Source organism: Solenopsis invicta, chromosome 14 (genome assembly GCF_016802725.1).
Source record: "Solenopsis invicta isolate M01_SB chromosome 14, UNIL_Sinv_3.0, whole genome shotgun sequence".
Taxonomy (NCBI): domain Eukaryota; kingdom Metazoa; phylum Arthropoda; class Insecta; order Hymenoptera; family Formicidae; genus Solenopsis; species Solenopsis invicta.
The window spans coordinates 15,492,434-15,513,730 of record NC_052677.1 but is presented as its reverse complement, the minus strand read 5'-3'; the positions used below and the strand labels follow the sequence as shown (position 1 = coordinate 15,513,730).

Sequence of the window (21,297 nt, the reverse complement as noted above, 5' to 3'; positions counted from 1 at the left end):
AAGCAACTTAATATAAACAATTTATCTTTAATATTACTTTATATATCTTATATAATTATTAACTTTTTTTTATCAGATACAATTTTATTCTTGTTTCTTTCACACACGCATACACACACATACGTATATACATGTACTAATTAATTATGCGTCAAAGACCAGTGATTGAATTATATTACATAAAATTTCTCATATCATGTAGCATATTAGGCAAAGAAATTTGCAATGTTATCAAAGTCATAATCATTGTAAAATTTTGAATTGTTATAATAATTGCAATTGACTCTGTCATAAGAATAATATTAAGAACCTTAAATAATACATGATATTGATGAAAAATTAGAAGTAAAAATTACTTCACAATAAATCTGTCTGTATTTTTTTTATCCTCAGACTTATAAGATTCTTGTTCTTTAACTATTCCTTTTACTATTTTGTTTAATATTTGTCTGAAATTCTAAAGAATTATCAAATCTTTTTTTTTTGTAATTTCTTTAATTTTTATCATTACGATTTTTATTACCAAATAATAGTAAAGAATACGATTTGAGATATTATATTTTATTTAACAAAATTATATAAAAATTATTTGTTGGACTGATTTTGTATGACTTTAACCTCCTAAACTAAAAAAGTTTAGTCTTTTAAAGCTCAATTACCACGTACTAAAACAATTACGCTATTTGTATTAACAGAATATGTATTAAGATATTGTTTCAGGTAATCGTTGATTAATTTAATTGAAGTTTTATTATTATTTGAAGTTTGAAGTATGAAAATAGAATATGCTTATAGTGTTTTAGATAGAAGATAAAAGAACGAACAGGACAGGCTTCTGTATAAATATCTTTTTTAACATATTTTCAACAAAAAGAAAGAAATAAGTGTTACAGCTGAACGAAGCCATTTACTCAATCATTTTAATTTTAATTTTATTAAACAATTTTTTCTTTTTTTAAAATCAACGATAAATAGTTTTGGGCTTGTATACCGAATAAATTTAATTAAATATAATTGTAAAATATAAAAGGATATCTTGTTATACGCTTAAATATGTTCATTTTATTTTATGTACAGAATAGTAATATTTTAAAACGAAATTTATTGTTGCAATGTGATATCGGTCTGTTATCAATCGTTCGACAATCCACCAATCGCAGCGTCGCACTTAAATTTCGAATCACGTTCAGTCATGAAACCGCCGCCACACACGGTAATCGTATTCGAATTGTTTCGTGCTTTTTCGCAATCAGTTTCCGTTCAATTACAAATCTTACGAGCGAGAAATTATCGCGAGTGTCTCGTGAAGTGTCGAACACGTTAAACATAACGTAATATGACTCTTGTATCAACGATATATTTGCTTTCGTGCGTCTGCGGCATTGGCAGAGAGATTTCGTGGTTGCAGATTTTTTCGCCGTTATTTTCTCGCCGAAATGTAAGTGAAAGTGCCAATAAGAATTAATTACACCAATTTATTTTTTACATTTCTACAAGTATAGTAATTTCATGTGTCGTTTGTAATTTTGCGTGTAGATTTTGAACGAAGAGATTTTTAAGCCAAATAAAATTTATTTGCACCATAAATTTTAAGGTTACGTTTACATGAATTATTTTCGTATTGTTTATGTTTATAATCTATTGATCATTGTTCACGTAGATAATAGATGAAACAGTTTACATTGTTTGCTATATGTATTATAATTTTACGCATAAACGTTCAACCATGAGAATTTTCATTAATCAGTAACAAGTATAGAATTCTACATTACCGATGATGGTAAAATTATACGTTTTTATTTGTTACAAGTTTCTGAAAATAAATGTTAGATGTCGTTTAATTTTGAGTAGAAAAGATGAATTGACATCGTTGATTGGAACTCCAATCAATCTGGGAATATTGTTTTATTCTCGCAATAAAGTTGTAAGATGTGATCGGAATCGGACGTGTTTTGTGTTCTGAAATTTTTGGAAGAGTTTATGCAATTGACCATCTTTGTGTTTTCTTGAAGTGAAGTATTCGACTTTGTTTCGCTGACCATACTTAAAGTAAGAAGACTCTCGTAATGAAAGTTTGAAATTGCGTCACGTATATGGATTATTTTAAAAATGTTTTATATCTATAAATATGCTTACAAGAAAGTGCATCAAAAAACGCATCAATCGCGTGTAACTTAACCTTGAGAAAAAGTGATTTTTCCAATTTACTTCAAGTTCCTGCCTAACCTCAATCTTCTCGTGGAACCATATGAATTCCCACGTGTTCGTGGCACAGTCGCTTAAAGCTTGACTATTTTTATTGATCTGTATCTATACTCCAGTGAATTATCGATATCATCATCCGAGATCATGAATACGAAAGTGTGTAAAGACGTTGTGCAAGCCGTTATTCTTGCGGACGATTTCACGACAAGACTGAATCCAGCGCAGAACGTTTTACCGAGCATCCTGATGCCTGTGATAAACATACCGCTCTTCGATTACATGATCGAAACGCTGATAAAGTCGAGGATACAAGAAGTGTTTCTTTACTGCAGCAGTCATCTGGATCTATTAAAAAAACATCTGATGGAAAGTGTTTACAAAGATATTACGATCTCCTTGATCATCTCTGATGGCTGTAGATCTCTCGGGGATGCTCTACGAGATATTGATGCAAAAGGATGTATCAGAGGCTGCTTCATATTGATTCGTGGAAATGTGTTTACCAATACGAATTTGAAGACCTTGCTTAACACTCATCGTCTAAAAGTCGAGAAGGACAAGGGAGCAGCTATGACTATGGTATTGCGAAATCTTGGGTCGACAAAAGATTCTTACCTCAATGAGGAAACGTCTCTAGTTGTATCGGATAAGAGTAGCAATAAAATACTGTATTATACTAAACTGAAGAACAATGAAAAGAAAGTAAAGTTAGAATTAGATTGGTTTCTCGATCATAACGAAGTAGAAATCAATTCTTGCTACTTGGACACTCATGTTTACTTGTGTTCGCCATCTGTTTTGCCACTCTTTGCTGATAACTTTGATTTTCAGGTAAGTAAAACAAGCTAAATTGTTTCTTTATTTTAGTGCAAATGAAATATGGATTCGTAAAGTATGAATTACAGTCTTAAACTCTTTTATTTATTGCTATCCTTCAATTTTCTCAATCAAGCTGTTATAAAAGTTGAAACATTATATATATATGGACTAAGGTTTGGGAATGAATCCAGATATAAATTGTTCCATAAGTGATGATACAATTGGGAAAGGGGTGATTATATGAAAAAAAATTAGTCAGACATAAAATAATTTTTTTTAACTAGAAAGATATTCGACCGATACATGTAACATACAAATCTAAACAAGAAGGCCTTCTTTGGTCGTAACTGGATCTTAGTGCTTTTATGTATTCGTGTGATTTTATATACTTTCTCAGACTCAACCAAACTGTGTGCCCTTACTTTTGTTCATATAACACAGTTATAATCGAATAAGAGTTAGTAATATCACTTTTATTAAATTAAAATTAATTTAATAATGCTTTATGCTCACTAGCATCTATATTAACCTTTTCTCTCCCTGAAAAAACTGAAAAAAAGAATTTATTGCGAAAAATATCACCTCAGCCAGGGTTCAAACCTGGGACCTCCCGAATCTTTGGTACAGGTGTCTTAATAATTTTTTGTTTAATTCAACATTTTCGAAATAATTGAAGATTAACAAAGATCAAGATTATTGAAGATAATCAAATTTGAAAAAATATATTTTGACAGAAAATATGAAATATTTTGTGTACTATTAATTTTTTATCTTAATATTTGTATGCATGGAATCGAAATAAATTAATTGATATAAAGAAAATAATTGCCTTAAAAAATAATATGTATTATTTATTACATTTTTTTTAAGCAATTATATATTTTTGTTAAATCAATTAATTTATTTTGTTATTTTGTAAAAGTATTAAAATATAGTTATTAAAAAATAAATAGTTTACGAATTATTTGGTATTTTACGTTAAAATATGTATCAATTTTTAACCCGGTTGTACCATCAGTTATGGAATATGTTGTATAATAATAAAACAAATATAGTTTTTACTATGTGAAATATTCCTATGTTTTTAGACTATGGATGATTTTATTCGAGGAGTATTGATGAACGAGGAGATTTTGGACTCAAGGATCTATTGGCAGCAGTTAAACGTAGAAGATTATGCTTTACCAGTTACATCGTGGAAGGCTCATTATACGCTTACCCAGGATGTTTTGCGTAGACTTAGTTTTCCTCTTGCACCAGATGCTTTCCCTTTGTTAAGGAATTTTATCTGCATGCCACGAAGTACATATAAACATGAAACTGCTACTTTTGCTAAAGGTTGTTTGCTAGAAAAAAATTGTATTCTTGGATGTAACAGTTCGTTAGGAAGTAAAACTAAAGTTGCAACATCTGTGATCGCAGACAATTGCACGATAGGCAGTAACGTCACTATAGACAACTCTTGTGTCTTTTCAAACGTCAGAATCAAAGATAATTGCAGCATTACTGATAGCATCTTGTTTCGGGATTGCATCATTAGATATGGTAGCCAAATAGATGGATGTATATTGTGTCCTGGAATTGATATTGCCGCGCGCAGTAAATACGTTGATACCATTATCGAGTCCACATCTTCCGGTTTGGTCAAGACCAAAATGTCAGATCTCGATGCTGAGGACGGATTTTTGTATTTTAAGAAATCGGAGAATACTGAAGTAGTTGATTGCGACGATTGTTCCACAGAGTCGTCTAGCGATGAAAGAGATCTGGAGTGTGATTCTCCAATTCCAGATGACACTAATATGTTCCTGTCCGAAGTCATTGATAGTTTGTTACGCGGTTATCAAGATCAGCTCAATTGCGAGAACTTAATATTAGAAATAAATTCGTCGAGGTACGCGTATAACGTTACTATTAATAAAGTAACATACAACGTGATTAAAGCGATTCTGAGTCTGCCGTTGCATTATCTTTCCGAATTGAAGATTGCCGTTAGTAAACAGAATTATCAAGAGACTCTGAAAATTATGATATCCTATTTTAAGCCTGTTATTCTAAATTATGTTAAGAACGAAGACGCTCAGGAAAACTGTTTGCGTGCTATAGAAGACGTTGCCAGTACAACCCACGAGCTATTACCGTACACGCAACGCCTGTTAAAACTATTTTACGATGATGATATACTCTCGGAAGAAAAGATTTTAGAATGGTACGAGTCTACTGACGACGCGGATACAAAAGTGAGAAACGCCGTCCAGCAATTTATTAAGTGGCTACAAGAGGCAGAGGAAGATTCTACTGAAAGTAATGATTAATATTTTCTATTTAAAATATAAATAAAATATGTATTATATATGAATATCCGAGAATAACAAAGAAAGGATTGTATGCATGTGGTGTGATATGTGAACATATTGTTAAATATAATTATAACAAAATGACACTCTGTTCTCAACTTCTTTATTTTCGTATCAACTCTCTTAATACTTTATAATACTTAATTTTTGAGCAACGATAAATCACGCACAGATTGGTAACACACGCGCCAAGTATATTATAGCGTATGCGCGTGTGTATATCCGTGTAAATGTAACATGTCGATAAAGCCCGCATACTTCGTATGTTTAACCTTGACCTGCTTTCTGATTACCGAAATAGAGCTATTACTCGATGGGCACATCCATCTCTGCTAGATTGTGCCACGCCAAATGTCGATGATCCGGGAACTTGATCGCATCTATCCAGTGTCGTAAACGTGCCCCTTTGCTACCACAACCTAGCATAAGACCGCCTGTAAAATATAAACATTTTATACAAATTCGATAATAGTATTTAAACCTTACTTATATGAGTCAATAACTTTGGAATGTTTATAATTCTGGTTCATAGTTGTGATAATGGAGGAAAATACAGTTCTTCGTTTTCTTAAGATAGGAAAAATCACATTTTTTTGTAAGATAAATGTTAAGCGATGATAAGCAATGCCTATTTTTAATCAAACTGGTCATATGATTAAGTAATAGAAAAGAAAAAAAAAAGAATTTAAATGGGGGCTCTCGATATTTTTAATCTTATTTCTTTTTATCTAAGTACAATTTTAAAAACTACTGTATATTAATTTAATGAAATTTTATTAATATGTATTATATATTGGAGCATAACTAATTTATTTCGTTCATGAAATACTAGATTTTGAGTTACATTTTTTAAGATCATAACTTATCATATCCGCTCAAAATTGAGAAGAAAAATGAATATGGAATAAAGTGATTAATGATAGTTCACAGTACCCAGGTAGTCGTTACTCTTGCCGAAGTCCTTGTCCCACACGGATAGACATAGCGTCAGCTTCATTAGCTCCGTCAATCGAGTCGCAAAAACGAACTCTTCGTTCCACTCTGGATTCAATGTCTTCCGCTTGATGCTCGTGCTCTGCGAGCCGCGGCTGGCCGTCTTCTTCCCGGTCAGCTTTTTGGCAGTTGCGCGAGCGGCCGAGTAGTCTAGGAACCGTTGCTGCCGATGATTGTCGGTCGCATCCTCGACGAGTGCCAGTTTGACAAATGGGTCAGAAAACCCGTTGCTGTCCATGGGCAAGAGATTCGTAGCGCGATGCACTGTGACCAGCAGTGCACGCCGACGCGTGCAATAACTCAGGCTTATTTGAATCTGACCGCGACCGCTTGAACACATACCCCAGGTTTCCTCTTCGTTGTCCACCTACATTAAAATAATCTATACTGTATACATGCCGATAAGAAATGCTTATTTCGTATGTTTTGTTATAGTTTTCGTCGTATAAATTATTATAAAATTATTCTATGAATAATTTTAAATAAAAGAATGTGTCTTTGCTGTCCTCGACGTAATAATTCGAATTAGATTAAATTTTATAAGTATAATTAGATTAACGCATACTTCTGTATTCAACATACTGGATAATGAGCTTGCAGAGAAATTTTGTAATGTTTCGTTTGATATGGTACTAATTCGTGCAGGGGAAATCTCGCCTCTCCTAGAAAATCTTGACCCGAAGGATCGTCCTGAATGATTAGGATGTGCAGCGCCTTGCCGGTCGAGATCTAGTACAAGAAAAATTTCTAACATGTACTTATTGTTATCATTTGCAATCATTGAATTAATATCCATGATCTTTACGTCGGTTTCCGTCGTTCCGTAGAAATTCACCGTCTCGTTGAACTCGGGATCGCGTGTCTTGTGCACTGTCTTTGTTCGTAATCGCCTGCTCGTCGATGCCTTTCTGACGGGCAATATGTTCAGCTTGCAAAAAGGGTCGGCGAGGCCTTGGATATCCATGGGCCTTAGACGACGTGCACGTTCCACTTTGCACTGGAGGCACTGATCTGCCGGGTCGTATCGCAAGGAGACTTCGAGAGTCCCATAATCTTGTCCCGTTTCTGTTTAATTCCAATATTTCGGCGATTTAGTATGTTTAATTTTCTTCAAACTGAACTAAATTACTAGTCTTTTTCTCTTAAAAATTTTTTATTTTGTTTTTCTATAATATTTTAAGTTTTAATGATATTCTAAATATGAATTTATAGAAAATTATTATTATTTACATTTTTTAGTTCACTACTAAAACTCAGTTTTAATTTTTTATAATGTCAAAGTTATTTATGTTTCTGTAGATTCTTCTTGAAAAAAAAGGATTATTTCAATGTTTAACATTTCAGAGATAATTCTTTTTTTTATGAAATCATATATTTTAAGTCAAGAAAAAATTAATAATTAAACAGCAAAAGCTTTATGTAAAAAAAAACGAAAATTGCATTAATTACAAACTTATATTTAAATAGCGAAGCATTTTATTCTGGCCAATAATTATGCAATTTTGTTTTACTGTTGCTAAGATGTTTTTAATGACCTTGTGGGTATTCCGGGGTTTTTCGTATCTTGACTTGGCTGTTGCTGCGAGTGCTGGAAGAACTGTCCTGATCCGAGCAGGACCTGCTCGCGTCCCGTTCCGTGTTCTTCTCTTGGAGAATCTTGCCTATGGTCTGAAACCGCTCGACCGGCGTGGTCGGCGTTGTCGCTATCGTCGGCGCTTTTAGTCTGTGAAACAATATTTCCTCGTAAGTTCAAACTTCTACTCTGGTCGTTATTATTCTTACCTTACCTGAGAGATTGTACCTGAGAGCCCTTTGACCGGTCTATGGATGTAGAAGCGTCCTTGCGAGTCTCTTGAACGTCTTCCTCTTCGTCATCATCTGCCTCATTAGCTCTCTCGTCATCTACGAAAATGTCTTCGAAAGATACGCGTTGCTCCACTTGGAGTTCGTTCGGACTTTTGCCGCTTGCTCTTGAACGAGGGCTAATTGAGCCCGTGGGTGAAAGTCTGCTACATTGAGAGGCGATCGAGAGGCAAGACTTGTCCAGCTTGTCAGAACTAGCATCCTCGCGATAGCCCGAAGACGACAGACCATTTGGCCTTCCTCGAAGACTTCTCGGCGATGAGGTACTTGTTGCAGGACTCGAAATTGTCAATTTGGTCGGGGTGCTTTCACGATTGCTTGACAGATTTGTAGGCGAATGACCACGGGCTACCGTGAGTCGTCGCGTTGCATCGTCATCGGACGAAGAATCCTGAGCATCAGTTGAGTCCGCGGACCTACATGGACCTCCTATCGTCCACGTCGATGTTCTGTGACCAGGACGAGACCATCCTCGCTCCTATGTAAAAGTTTGTATTGCTATATCAATATACTAAAAATTATAAAAAGAGGAGAGAAAGCAGTTTAAATATTTATCAGTAGTTTGTCCATTTGTACATATTAATATTAAATGTTTTATGCAAAATATCTTTTGTGCTATGTATTTTTAAAAATCTTGCTATTTAAATTAATAATTTTTAAACTTTTTCTTAGCTGGGGAAAGTCGTAGAATAATATAATATTCTACGGCATTCAGGAATATTTTCAAAATATAGACAACGAGACAAACTAGAAAAAACTAATAGTGTAATTTAATCACGTCATAAATTCAATTATAGAATATGATTTTCCAACTTTTTACAAAGTGAGTTATTTTAGCTTTGAGTGGAATTTTAATTTTGAGTTTAATTTAATTTCATCATTAATACAGGATTTTTTTTCATTCAAAATAAATTAATTCTCTTTTTCAACAAGATTTAAAAATAGCAAAGATAGAAAAAGCTTTTAATTAGCAAAGATAGAAAAAAATAATTAAAATCATTCTTTTTCTGGTACTGTGTTCGCTTTGAATGTAGTATCAAACTTAATATGCCGAAATCTTTTTGTCTTCTACGTTTGGACTCTCTTCCACGTACCTTCTTCTCCGGTAGAATATATTTCGGCATGCTTTTGAAGAACCAAGCGCCGCTTTTCTTCCACATCTCTCTGGTCTCCGCGCAAATTCGGCAGAGGAATTGTTTCGGCGCGTTAGCATGAGATCTTTGAACACCTGTCCGTTCCTGAGCGAATCTTACGACGCGTAACGAACTGCGCGACGAAGTAATCGCGTCATTTCCATCGCCGCTTGTTTTCGATGGATAAAGTTTAGTGGCCTCAATACCGCATTTCTGACAGATGTATTTGCGGCAGTCCTTGCAAAGATTTGCGCTCGCTCCCAGCACCGCGCCAAACTTTTCACCGCAAAGTGCGCACGCACAGACGCAACGAGCTCCACCGGAGCACCGAATTCCGCAACCGCGTCTCTCGTTTAATCTATTTGATGTCACGATGCATACGTTTCGCTTCATGTTCTCTAGTCTCTCGACGAGTCTACCGACTCGTTCCTGCTCCGACTGGTCCAGAGCCTCGGCTCTTTGTATTACCTGTGAAAACATTTGCTTGAAGACACTATGCAACGAACACTCACTTTCTTGAGAACAAGAAGAGAACGAGAAAATAAATTTTATTAATTTTGTAATTTATATTTCAAATAACTTGGGAACTCTTTATGGGAATGAATATTAAGTATACTATGTATATATTTTAGGCATTGAATATGAATGTAAATAATATAGTTCACTGTCAGAATTTTCATTATTAGTTACTTCATTACAATTGTTGTAACAGTTGAATCTCGCAAAAAATAATTATAACTAATAAAATAAATAATATAAATATGAAGTAAATAAATATAATTATTTTTTAAAATAATATCACATTTTTATTGTGAAAAAAAATAACACGTGTTTAATTTCCTTAAACGGAATTCTGAGTTTATTTTTATATTGAAATATTTAATATAAATTGAAAAATCGGAGAAAAGGTTGAAATATATCATAAAATGCATTGTTTATATGAGGTTTACCTGAATAATAGCTTTTCGTTCATCGTCACTGAGCAAGTAAGATTGTCCGCAACGATTGGAACTGCTCGTGCAAGAATTTGAATACTGTCCCCAACCATGGGATTCGAAAGATCCCGTTTTCACAGACCATCCTGTCCGCAATCTGTATGTCAGATTTAGTCACAATTTATATTATCATATACTTTATTATAGAAACTTAATAATTTATTTGTGTGTAAAAAGTAATAATAAACGTATTCTTTAAAATAGAATTTATTTATGAAATAAGTTTACAAAGAATTTAATAAAAAAATATTTTTTCTTATTTAAATGATTTTAGAATATGTTGTAAGATTAAAATAAAGATTTATTTTTTTATAAGCGTTGAAGGATTAAAACAATTCACTAAAACACTAGATATAGATATTTTATTTTGAACGAATATCAGAAAACTCCATATTAAAAGATATTTCAGATAAGTTTTATGCTTTGATTTAATACTTTTATGCACAGGAAGTCCGTTTTTCGCGACATTTGGGGACAGTTGGTAACATGGCCGTGAATCTTTGGGGTGGGGGATATTGCCATCCGTGGACGGCAAAGTGAGCAAAATCAAGATTCTCGTACGGTTTTGCATGCGCATTTTTGTCACGTGACTCCGCACATTTCGTGACGCATGCGCTGAGCGTAGGGTCGAAATGCATGAGCGAAAGTAGTACACTGATCTCTCATAACCTATAAGCGGGACAGGCAGTGACAGGAAAATGCCACATGCTAGTTCTCTCTCGAATGCCGCAAAAAACGTACTTCCATTGTATAAAATATCATATGCAACATGGGGCCGAGCGTGTTTTCGACTTTGGACGTTGTTTTCAGCACTCGGTTGCGCTATGCGCGCTTCGCGCGCATAGCTACGCCTGAGAACGTCGTCCTCAGTCGAGAATGACAAAGTTCGGCCCCATGTTGTACTATTTATAGCTTTCTACATAAAGGAATTTTCCAAATAATGTATTCTGAAAAATCTTTTTTTTTTCTTCTAATTCTTTTCTATTCTTATTTTTACAAATTTTGAAATTATATAAACAAAAGAGGTAGGTATTGAAAAGCATTGAAAAACATTTCACACTAAATTTATACATGTGTAAAAATATTATTTTGCAAAATTACATTTAAAAAAAAAAATGAATTATAAATATTTGTAATGTGCACTATGTATATTATGGGAACAACAAAGATAGATACATTCGTAGTTACATACGTGCATAATATACATTGTTGCATAATATTATGATAGTTGATTTTTATTTCCAATTTTGTATGTGATATTCATTCTTAATTATTTTATTTTTAAGATTATTTTTAAGAATTTAAAGAGAATTATTTGTAGAATTATTTCTGTGAATTTTACATAATTGATTATGTTACGTGAATAAAAATTATTAAGAAATGTTATAAAAGACATTAGTAATATCTACAAAAGTCTATGTACTAATTTCAAAACTTTGATCACTCATTAAAAAAGAATTTAAATTATCAAATTAAATTTCTCTGAAGAATTCTCTTCAAAAAGAGCTTTTAAGGTATAATGTTATTTTGTGGATATTATTTACAATCAAATATCTTATTATGACATATCTTATTATGAAAAATCTTATTTCATCCCTCGGCAGAAATGTGGGAATTTCCAAGTGATACCTGCACAATTAATATTGAGTTCGACAAACTTGAAAAAGTAAATCTTCAAGATTTAGTTTTGTGTGATGCGCTTTATTCAAATATATCTTTTGATATATTTGAAAGATATATTAGAGAGAGAGAGAGAGAGAGAGAGAGAGAGAGAGAGAGAGAGAGAGAGAGAGAGAGAGAGAGAGCGAGAGAGAGAAAGCGAATTTATAACGTTTTGCATATTCAATATTCAATATGGGTGAAAAAAAGCAAGACAATTATGAGTGCTTTTACATATATCGCAAAAGCAAAAATTTGTGCCTACTTATTTTGTATACTTCTATTTTAACTGCTTTATGTTATTTTTAACATTATGTGAGTTTTCTTTTTTCGATGTATAATAGATAAAAATTGTTTTATCGTGTATAGAGAAATTTTTATTATACATTGTAGTTTATTGCATATTGTATGCAACTGCGAATATTTATCTTCATTACGAGTATATCTTGTATCATATATATGCAGTTATATTATGTATGATGCTAAAAAAATTGCTGTGTCATGTGATATGTGCAATATGCATGGTCGCGATGCATATTGCGCGATATTTACAGTTTATTTCTCAAAAAATGTAATATTGTTATATACATATGAGTTTGACAAGATGCTTTTTAATTTTCACAAAAATTTTGAAATTTGTAAGAATAGTAATGAAAGATATATCAAAAGGCATAACTTTAAAAAAATAATTGAAGTGTATTACATTTTAAAAATGTGTAAAAAACGTTTTTTTATACACTGCATGATCTCAGCAATATTCATTAAAAATATCGCGATAACTTTAAAATATAATTTTAAATTGAGAAAAAACTTTATAAAAGATGCCTTTTATTTTCAACTATCCTGTAACATATTCAAAGTCCATCAAATTCTCAGAAAGAGATATTTTTGTGATTGCTTATTAAACACGGAAATAAAGTTTTAATTTAATTTGTATCGTTATTTAAGCATTGACATCTACTTTAGCTGTTAATTAATGTTGAAACTTACTTTGCTCGCAACGCCAGTTGCCGATCATTCGGGCAAACCCATCTACCTCGCGTTATTGGTTCATCCATTTCACTGCGAGTTATTTTGTCTACGACACACCGTTTGCTTCTTTTTCTTCTTTCCTGCTTTCTTCGTTTTCCCTTTTCTTCCTCTCTTCGCGTAAAATCAGTCTATCTGTAACAATAAACAAATATAATCTATTATATATACACGTAAATTTCAATATCATTTATTTGTTCATGAAAATTATATATATTTGACGTACATACATGATTTATATTTAATATCTACGTACATATGACGTTTGTTGTGTAACATTTATCACACAATACAGGTAGATATAAAAATTACAATTAAAATTTGCGAACGGAATTGGAACATTAAAAAAATCACTAACCTTTAATCTGATAAATATACCGTTTGTAGAAAAGTACCACAGCATCTGGAAGCCACATGAAAGCTATTTTTCCCCCGAGGCAAATTGAACTAGCACTTAGCGGGTTCCACTGTAAGATTAATTGTTTCTTCTATAAACTTAATTTAGATCTCGAGTAAGAGCATACAAGGAACAAAGAATAATTTGCACGAGTACATTTCGTAACAGTATTTTCACTTATATTTTATATTAATAGTAATATAAAATTTACATACTTGCAATATGCATCTTTTTACACACATCTTTTTATAAAATATTTTGCACAAAATATTTGATACGCAAATTCAATATATAATTTAATTTATTTTTAATTCTTTTTAAAAATTTAATTTGCAGTTTGTATTTATTAAAATAATTTAATGAAAATATAGAAAAATATATTCAGAAAAACAAATATTAAAAGTTAATTAGAAAGTTTTTCTCAGATCTTTTTTCTTTATATCAGTATAATAAAATTTTTACGCTCTTTGTAGATGTATTAATATATCAATAAGCACATTACACAGCGTGCAGCATGATGTAGAAACTTGCAGTGAATTAAATATTGTTTATAAATTAAAAATATTTATAAATATTTATATTTCCCTATGGATTTTCTTGCCATTAAATGAAAATTTTGACACGTATTGTAACGCATAACCCGGTTCTGAAATTCCCGTCATTTCCGAATATTAATGTGCCGAGCTTGTGCGCGCGTACTGACATGTATGACGTGAATTATTATCTTTCTCCCCTCCCGGCCAACGATACCCAGTTGTAAAGAATTTTTCTCCCGGCGTGGGATGCCGCAACGCCCACGCCGGGAGAAAACGCGTTCTCTCATTTATTTTCCTGTTCAGTATACGACGTAATCCCTACATTCTATTGGGACTTTGGGAAATTAGAAATATTCGAAGAACGACAAGGGAAAACGTACGACAAGATGCGCGCTTCGAATAGCACAGGAAATCTGGTATCGCCTATCACAAACGTGGTTTCGAAATGTGTTTCCGCACAGTGATATTATCGTATCTCGATGATAGCTTTTACAAGCGCGTACTGTTCGAATTGTCGCGTATTCGCTGTGTAAAATGAAGGAAACGATGTCTGGTATTCATACGAGCCGTTCAATGGAATGGCAGCATGATACGATTTTGTGAAATTCTCCACTTTGAGAAAAGAGAAATTATTGTGTGTAAATTAATGGTATAAATGTAAAAAAGTCGAATTGTTTTATTTTACAATTTAATGTTTCTATAAGAAACTCTAAATTTCAAAATATTTGAGATAATTTTATTGTATAAAAATTGATGCACCATAAAAATTTTTATTTATTATTATTATTAATTTACACGATTTAGTCATCCATTGGTTAATTGAAACGTGTTAATTGAAACGATACATCTCGACATAATATTAGCATTTGGACGAGAATTATTCGAGTTGTGAGAACGAAGAGAATAATGCGTAGCATCATATTTCTCAAGGTAACGAGAATATAATAAAGAATAAAGAAAAATGAGGTCGCGAACTTTGTTTCTTTAACTTGTTCAACATAACAAAGTTGTATAAATCAATGGTAGCTTCTCAGTTCAGCCATTATGACATTTTTCAGTGTATAGCATTCGCAGGAACTTTTAAGTAGCTTTCATCACATTATTAGTTTCGTTTTATAGCGCTGTAACGTTAGGAAAAATAAAACTGTTTTATGTTATCCAAATAAAATCCTTTTATATTTATATTATATGCTTTCTATACGAGCTATACGGACTGTTCATTTTTCTAATAAATTTCAAAGATGTGGCATACATCCTTGACTGGAGCTGAACATAATTCATCTTGCGTGTCAAATTACTTTCATAACGTTGCTGGACAATTTCAAAGCCATTGTCATTTCAAGGTATTATATTTTAAACAATGTAGCATTAACTGGTAGAAATATAAAATGATGCATTTGTTCTTTGAAAGTGTATTAGTTGGAAGTGTATCAGGAAAGCGTTGATTTTAGTAAAAGGAAACGAGAATCCGAGATAACTTTATACTACATACGGACCAAAATGCCTCGTCTCTTCGTCTATGTATGGATTTAGAATGAACGTACGCATTCAAATGCACGTCTGCGGGATGCAAGTTCTCCGCAGAAAATTCAATAAACTCGCCGCGCCGTCTTGCTATCTGCTACCATTGTTCATCGCGCGTTACTCGCTATCATATGGTTCACTGCGGTAAAGAGAACAAAGGAACTTTCAACGAAAGTGGCTATATTTGCCCCGGAGAATCGATACTTCCATGGTGCATACCTCGCAGCTCTCTCTCTTTCTCTCTTTAAGTCTTTCACACTTTTCTTATTACAATGACGTGTATATGCGCCGTGCCATGAGCGCATGTCGCGTTAAAAAAGGAACAAAACCGTTGAAAAATACAGTCCAAAGAGCGCAACGGCACTCGGTTAAAAAATAAAGGAGGTAAAGAAGAGACGTATACATTGAAGTTTGACAGCTGACCAACCAGTTTCCCACCGCGAATGCACGATTTTCTTTAGTGGCTAATCGGCCGCGTGGCAGACAGCCTTGCTCCGTGAAAAAAGTGGCCAAATTGCGTGCGATTGCGTTATGTTGATATTAGCAATCAATCGATGAATATACCCGTATCAACGTTGTGTATATACCGCTCGTACCGAACGCGCGTAATTACGGTCGGTTTATTAATAACGAAAACAACCGCAGCTTTTCCCGTAACTTTCCACCCGTGCACAAGCTTTGTAATTAAGTAATTTAATCTGAGCTTGATTACGGTGCTATGCGCATAAATTATATCCGTAGCACGGTATTTCGTCGTGGATCTTTTTTTGTCGATATACCGCATGAAATCGACCGGAGGATGATTCGTTGTTTACGTAAATGCCTTTTCGACGTTTATCGATCGAGAGCATAGATAAATACGTTTTGGATATTTATCGATAACATATCAATGCTTGGACTGTGAGAATGACAAGAGCCAATATTCCATATGTCCAAACACAGCACGCGTCTAACGCTTGTATTTTCTACATTTAAATATTGGAATGTTATTGAGACCGAATTAAGAAATCGCAAATATTCTTCAAAATCATCAGAAATAAAGCACATGATTCGCCAGACAATTTTAAGTTAAATAGGCCATGCAACAACTATTTGTCAGAACAATACGTAATATACATTTAATCATGTTAATTCCGCATCATCAATGCGGAATAACATGATTAAATGTTATGTAGGAAGAACCTCTTATCGCACAATCGACAAAAGACGCGACAGAGAGGAAGAAAAAGAGTAACGACCGTGGACTCACGTCATAATCCGCCGCTTGCAACAGGCTGCAGCTGGTCACGTCGACGTGGGACGCGCACGCGTGCGGTCAGTTGCTCACGGCAGTTCGTGCTCTTTGGCAATTAATTGTCGCGCTAATTAGTGCACGCTGCCGGCGCCGCGTTCCTAATTCCCCTTAGGTGGCACTCGACAATCGCACAGGTAGTCGCCAGGGATCGTGTCGAGCAGTGTTGAGCTGCCGTGGTGTCGGCCAGCCGACAAGTGGGTGCTGCTGCTACTGTTGCTACTGCCGCTGGCCTGTGGTATATGGTCGCCACTACCTCAGTAACTGACTCGCGCGCACGACTCCACTCGGTATATCGGCAACGATGGGATGCGGGGGAAGAGCATCGGAGGGTGGAAGGTCGGCTTGGGTGGAAGGGTGCGAGAGCTCTCCCCTCGCGCCTACACGGCCCGCAGGGATGTATCAAACCGTCAGCATAGAGAAAGGAGGGATACGAAAGAGAAGGCGGTGAAAGAGAGGGTGATCGGATGAAAGGCGCACCGGTGATGGCAGCGAAGGGTGGAAAAGAGAGAGGGCTAATACGAAGAGGGAGAGAGAAAGAGAGAGAGGAATAGTAAACAGGAGCAACAGGCGTGGACGTAGATAAAACGCGAACAGAGGCATATGCTGCCTCGTCGTCATCGTTGTTGCCGTCGACACTCTGCCATAATTGAAACTATCCCGCGCGTGTACTGACTTTTCAGTGTATCAGCCGCAGCTAGATAATCGTGCAAATTGAACGGCGCGTGGCGTTCCAAGAAGTAGGACATTCTGCGATGAATACGACGGTGGTCTTTAAACAAAGCGCTATCGCTGACACTAGTAATTTTGTTAAAATGGTACACACATTTCACCGCGCGAAAGCATACGCTTGTAGGAAAAATGGTTCAATTTATCACTTGGATGGCGTTCTATTTATTAACATTTATTCATATTGTTAAAGTCGCTAATATCTTCTATAAACAAGCGATTATTTTCAATTGTCGTTAGAGCCTTGGCCTTTTGATTAAATATCTCTTTTGAATTTGGAAATCTCTCTCTCTTTTTTTTTCTATTTCATTTTGATCTGGAAACTGGCGTAACTGTGTCGAATGACGGAATAAAATATAAAGCGGATTTCTGATACGTCACGCCGATGCAAACTTCCTAATCACATCATTGCATGCGTATTGCTCGCAACGCGTTTGCAAATGACACGTTTGCCGGCGTGCACGCTGGTCGAGGCAAACAGGTGTCCTTGTGCTATATCGTACTTATTGACGTGTCACACCTCGCAGTCGCGGTAGTCTGGACACGGAGGGTCGATGATCAGGGAAAGTCCGACTATCACGGGCTCGCAAGATTCTAGGTCACGCAGCGAAAATTTTACGTGCCACCGTGTAAGCATGCGCCGATTTTGAGCCACGTGTCTGTCCCCCTTATCATCCTGCTGCCGGAGGAAAAAAGCCTCCTGATAACCGGGACCGCGTATTCATTCTGAGAAAAATAATGGTTAATGAAACGGGTTCGAAAAATCATCGGAATTATTTGTAAATCGTTTTGTTCCTTACTTTATGATAATATGGTGTACAATGATGAATATGAAATACACAAAATTATATGCCGACAATTTTCTACAGCAAAAATTGTACAATTAATTTAATCGTATATGTCCAATTATAAATTCTTATTTAAAAATCCACTAGCGAAATAATGCTATAACTTGTTTTTAACCTTTTTCAATAATAATGAATAAATTTTTCCATCTCAAATATATATTTGCAAAGATCCAGATATCAGTATAATTTATTTGAGTTAAAAGATTATAAAATATTAATTAAAAAATGATATTTTTGAAACTGTATAAAGATAATATGTATGTATGATTTATTGATTAATCTTCAATCTTGCGAGAATATAGTTTAATTCGTTGTAACCGATTTAATTTATTCTAAAATAAATCGTGCGGTTTTGAAATAGTGTACGTATGTACATGATCCTCTGCTGATGATCCAGGAATTTAGTACGTAATGCTACATCATCTTATGGCATAAGAGTTCTCTTCCATATCATCATATTCACTTTACCGATAGTCCTTGCTCTTATCATTTGGTTAATTATAGTTTTAATTTCCAAAGACGAGTGCGCTTTACAGCATATTTAATTCACATTTGTTTTTATCTTCTTTTCTTTTAAATTGAAAAAAAATAGTTAAATAGCAGTGATAGCGATTCGTTAGGGATCAATTTTTTAATTCGTTTTATTGCAATTTGTGCAAAATGGGTTTGAAATTTGGCAATTTACCGGTTCGTATTCATAGAATTGCATACTATGGTTTATCGCCGTTGGAGCAACGAGCTTGGGCAAAATCGATAACGCATGGACTACCCAATTTGGTGAATAGAGCAATGCGTGCGCTTCCAACCGTGCTTCCAAGTATGCGTTTGTATCAAGATTCATGTATTTTAATTATTATCAATGATACGTGTTAATGTATTTAAAAATACATTTACAAATATAATAATAGAAATATTTTTGTAATATACTTAAAGTTGTATTAGTTATAGAGTTTATAAAGATGTATATGTTAAGTCTTAAATATGTATTAATTAAAAATCTAATCAAAGTTCTTAAAAAATATACATTTATACGTTTTCTATAACGTATTTATGTAATCAAGCAGTTTTTAATAATTAAATTATACATATTGTTTTTTTACTAACACATTTATTTATTTAACTTAATTTTGGTGATTTAATAATTGTATCTATTTGCAAATTTCAATGTATTACATAATTATAAATGTACACAAATTTTAATTTTTTAAATATCAATTTTCAGTCATGCAATTCTTTGATAGATTTAATTGGCAATATAATTTATAAGACATGAATAACAACGATCCAATTTAGTTAGAGAAACAGAAAATTTTAACTTTACAAAGTAACTTGTTTTGCTCTTTTTACATGCAGATGAAATCACTGATTGTATTGAACCATGAGATTCGTTTTATTCGTCTATTGCGTTTTTCTATACTGTTTTTTCATTTTCTTCTCTCAAAAGAATTTGAATACATATCTGATCACACAAATATTCAGATTTTTGCTATATGCGCCAGAAAATATAAAATAGATAAATAAATTTTATATTAGAAATCATATTTTGACTTTAATGTGAGCCGATGCATTTAACGCATCGGCAAATAAATCACCGCAATAGTATTAATACCACAAATATATATAAATTCATATTTATTATAATTGTGATTAAGGCGCATTAAAATGTTATGCCGGAAATTCTAATCTGAATTAATTTAATTTGATAAAATATTATTAGATAAAATAAAAAAAAAACTGTTTCAAACATACATACTTTTATATAATAGATTGCATGACATGTTCAACGTAGCAATGTTTCAATTTTATAAAAATGTATTTCCAAATAAAGAAAAGTCAGATATGAAATATTTCTAATAACAATTCTATATTGGTACATATATTTTTATCTTTATAAATTTGTAACGTTAGCAATCTTTAATTATATCAATTGCAATAATATCATTTTTAAATTGATATTTTATAATCTTTTAAGTCAGATAAATTATACCGATATTTTATTTTTGCAAATATATATTTGAGATGGAAGAATATATTCATTTTTGTTGAAAATAGTTAAAAACAAGTTAAAGCATTATTTCGCAATCAGATTTTTAAATAATATATAATGTAAAATTAATGTTTTCAAATTTTTTCAAAGCTGAAACATTTTTTATTAAGTGTTTTATATGAAAAATGTGTACATGATTCAGAATTATATACAAATTTTTACAATTTAATGTATAGTTTATATAACATATTTTAATGAGATAATCAAAAGAATTCATAAAATTCAGTTATTTTATTTTTCTGTTATTTTATTAATTTTTTATTAATTTATTTAGAAAAAAGAAAGATTAAAAATTTCATCATTCCAGAATTATTTTTTAGACTCATGATGTATCTTTAGAATTTTGTTTTTATGAACCTCTATCATTGTTATTCCGATAGACAGTTTATATATAACACAACTTTTCTTAAAGTTCTGTTTTATTTAATAGTTCCTTCCTTTCCACGATTGTCCTTAATTGAATCTTCAATATTTTTCGTTTTAGGTTTTATAATGTCAGCTGTGATATATAAGTGGTCATATGCAGCACATGATCGATATACTCGTAAAGATCCCAAATTATACGAGAATGACAAATAAATGCAATTATCGATTAAGATTATTTTTAAGTTCAACATAATTTTTGTTTTACAAATAAAATTTTTACTTGATTGTTACCCTTGAAATTGTTTCTGGAGTTTAATAAAAGATATATCGAAAATTATACATATTTTTATTTACATATTTTTGTGATATATTACGCATTATATATATATATATATATATATATACATATATACATATACACATAATTTATATATACATATACACATAATTTATTTTTAAAAAATTAGCTAAACAAAATGTTGGTTTATACTTAATTATACAAATAC

General features: G+C 32.9%; 4 protein-coding genes across 6 annotated transcripts in view; 3 read left to right on the top strand and 1 right to left on the bottom strand.

Annotated features, from left to right (window-relative positions):
- Window positions 1-517: 517 nt before the first annotated feature.
- The window catches only part of LOC105207590 (pyrokinin-1 receptor), a 119,805-nt gene continuing 99,025 nt past the window's right edge, over window positions 518-21,297 (top strand). The window contains exon 1 of the mRNA XM_039457530.1: window positions 518-1,438. Within this exon, the coding sequence (XP_039313464.1) occupies window positions 1,337-1,438 (102 nt within the window). The 5' untranslated portion in view covers window positions 518-1,336. The remainder of the gene's footprint in view (window positions 1,439-21,297) is intronic.
- LOC105207600 (translation initiation factor eIF-2B subunit epsilon) lies at window positions 1,810-5,465 on the top strand. Its single transcript, XM_011177147.3, has 2 exons — window positions 1,810-3,036; window positions 4,113-5,465. Exons 1-2 carry the CDS (start codon window positions 2,350-2,352, stop codon window positions 5,337-5,339), a joined length of 1,914 nt encoding a protein of 637 aa, XP_011175449.1. The 5' UTR covers window positions 1,810-2,349; the 3' UTR covers window positions 5,340-5,465.
- LOC105207601 (rabphilin-3A) lies at window positions 5,468-17,047 on the bottom strand. 3 transcript variants are annotated; one of them, XR_851453.3, is made up of 11 exons: window positions 16,760-17,047; window positions 13,412-13,520; window positions 13,015-13,188; window positions 10,321-10,462; window positions 9,332-9,838; window positions 8,176-8,715; window positions 7,910-8,097; window positions 7,180-7,439; window positions 6,957-7,103; window positions 6,315-6,741; window positions 5,468-5,815 (listed from the first exon to the last, which is right to left on the bottom strand). XR_851453.3 is itself a non-coding variant. In XM_039457521.1 (11 exons), exons 3-11 carry the CDS (start codon window positions 13,080-13,082, stop codon window positions 5,688-5,690), a joined length of 2,424 nt encoding a protein of 807 aa, XP_039313455.1. In that variant the 5' UTR covers window positions 13,083-13,188; window positions 13,412-13,520; window positions 16,760-17,047; the 3' UTR covers window positions 5,468-5,687. The 3 variants fall into 3 exon arrangements, 2 of the variants coding, with proteins under 2 accessions (XP_039313455.1, XP_011175450.1); XM_039457521.1 differs by having other exon boundaries at window positions 6,940-7,103; XM_011177148.3 differs by having other exon boundaries at window positions 8,162-8,715; window positions 16,760-17,042.
- On the top strand, window positions 18,621-21,125 carry LOC105207599 (cytochrome b-c1 complex subunit 8). Its single transcript, XM_011177146.3, has 2 exons — window positions 18,621-19,195; window positions 20,910-21,125. The coding sequence occupies exons 1-2, from the start codon at window positions 19,039-19,041 to the stop codon at window positions 21,002-21,004; spliced, it is 252 nt and encodes an 83-aa protein (XP_011175448.1). The 5' UTR covers window positions 18,621-19,038; the 3' UTR covers window positions 21,005-21,125.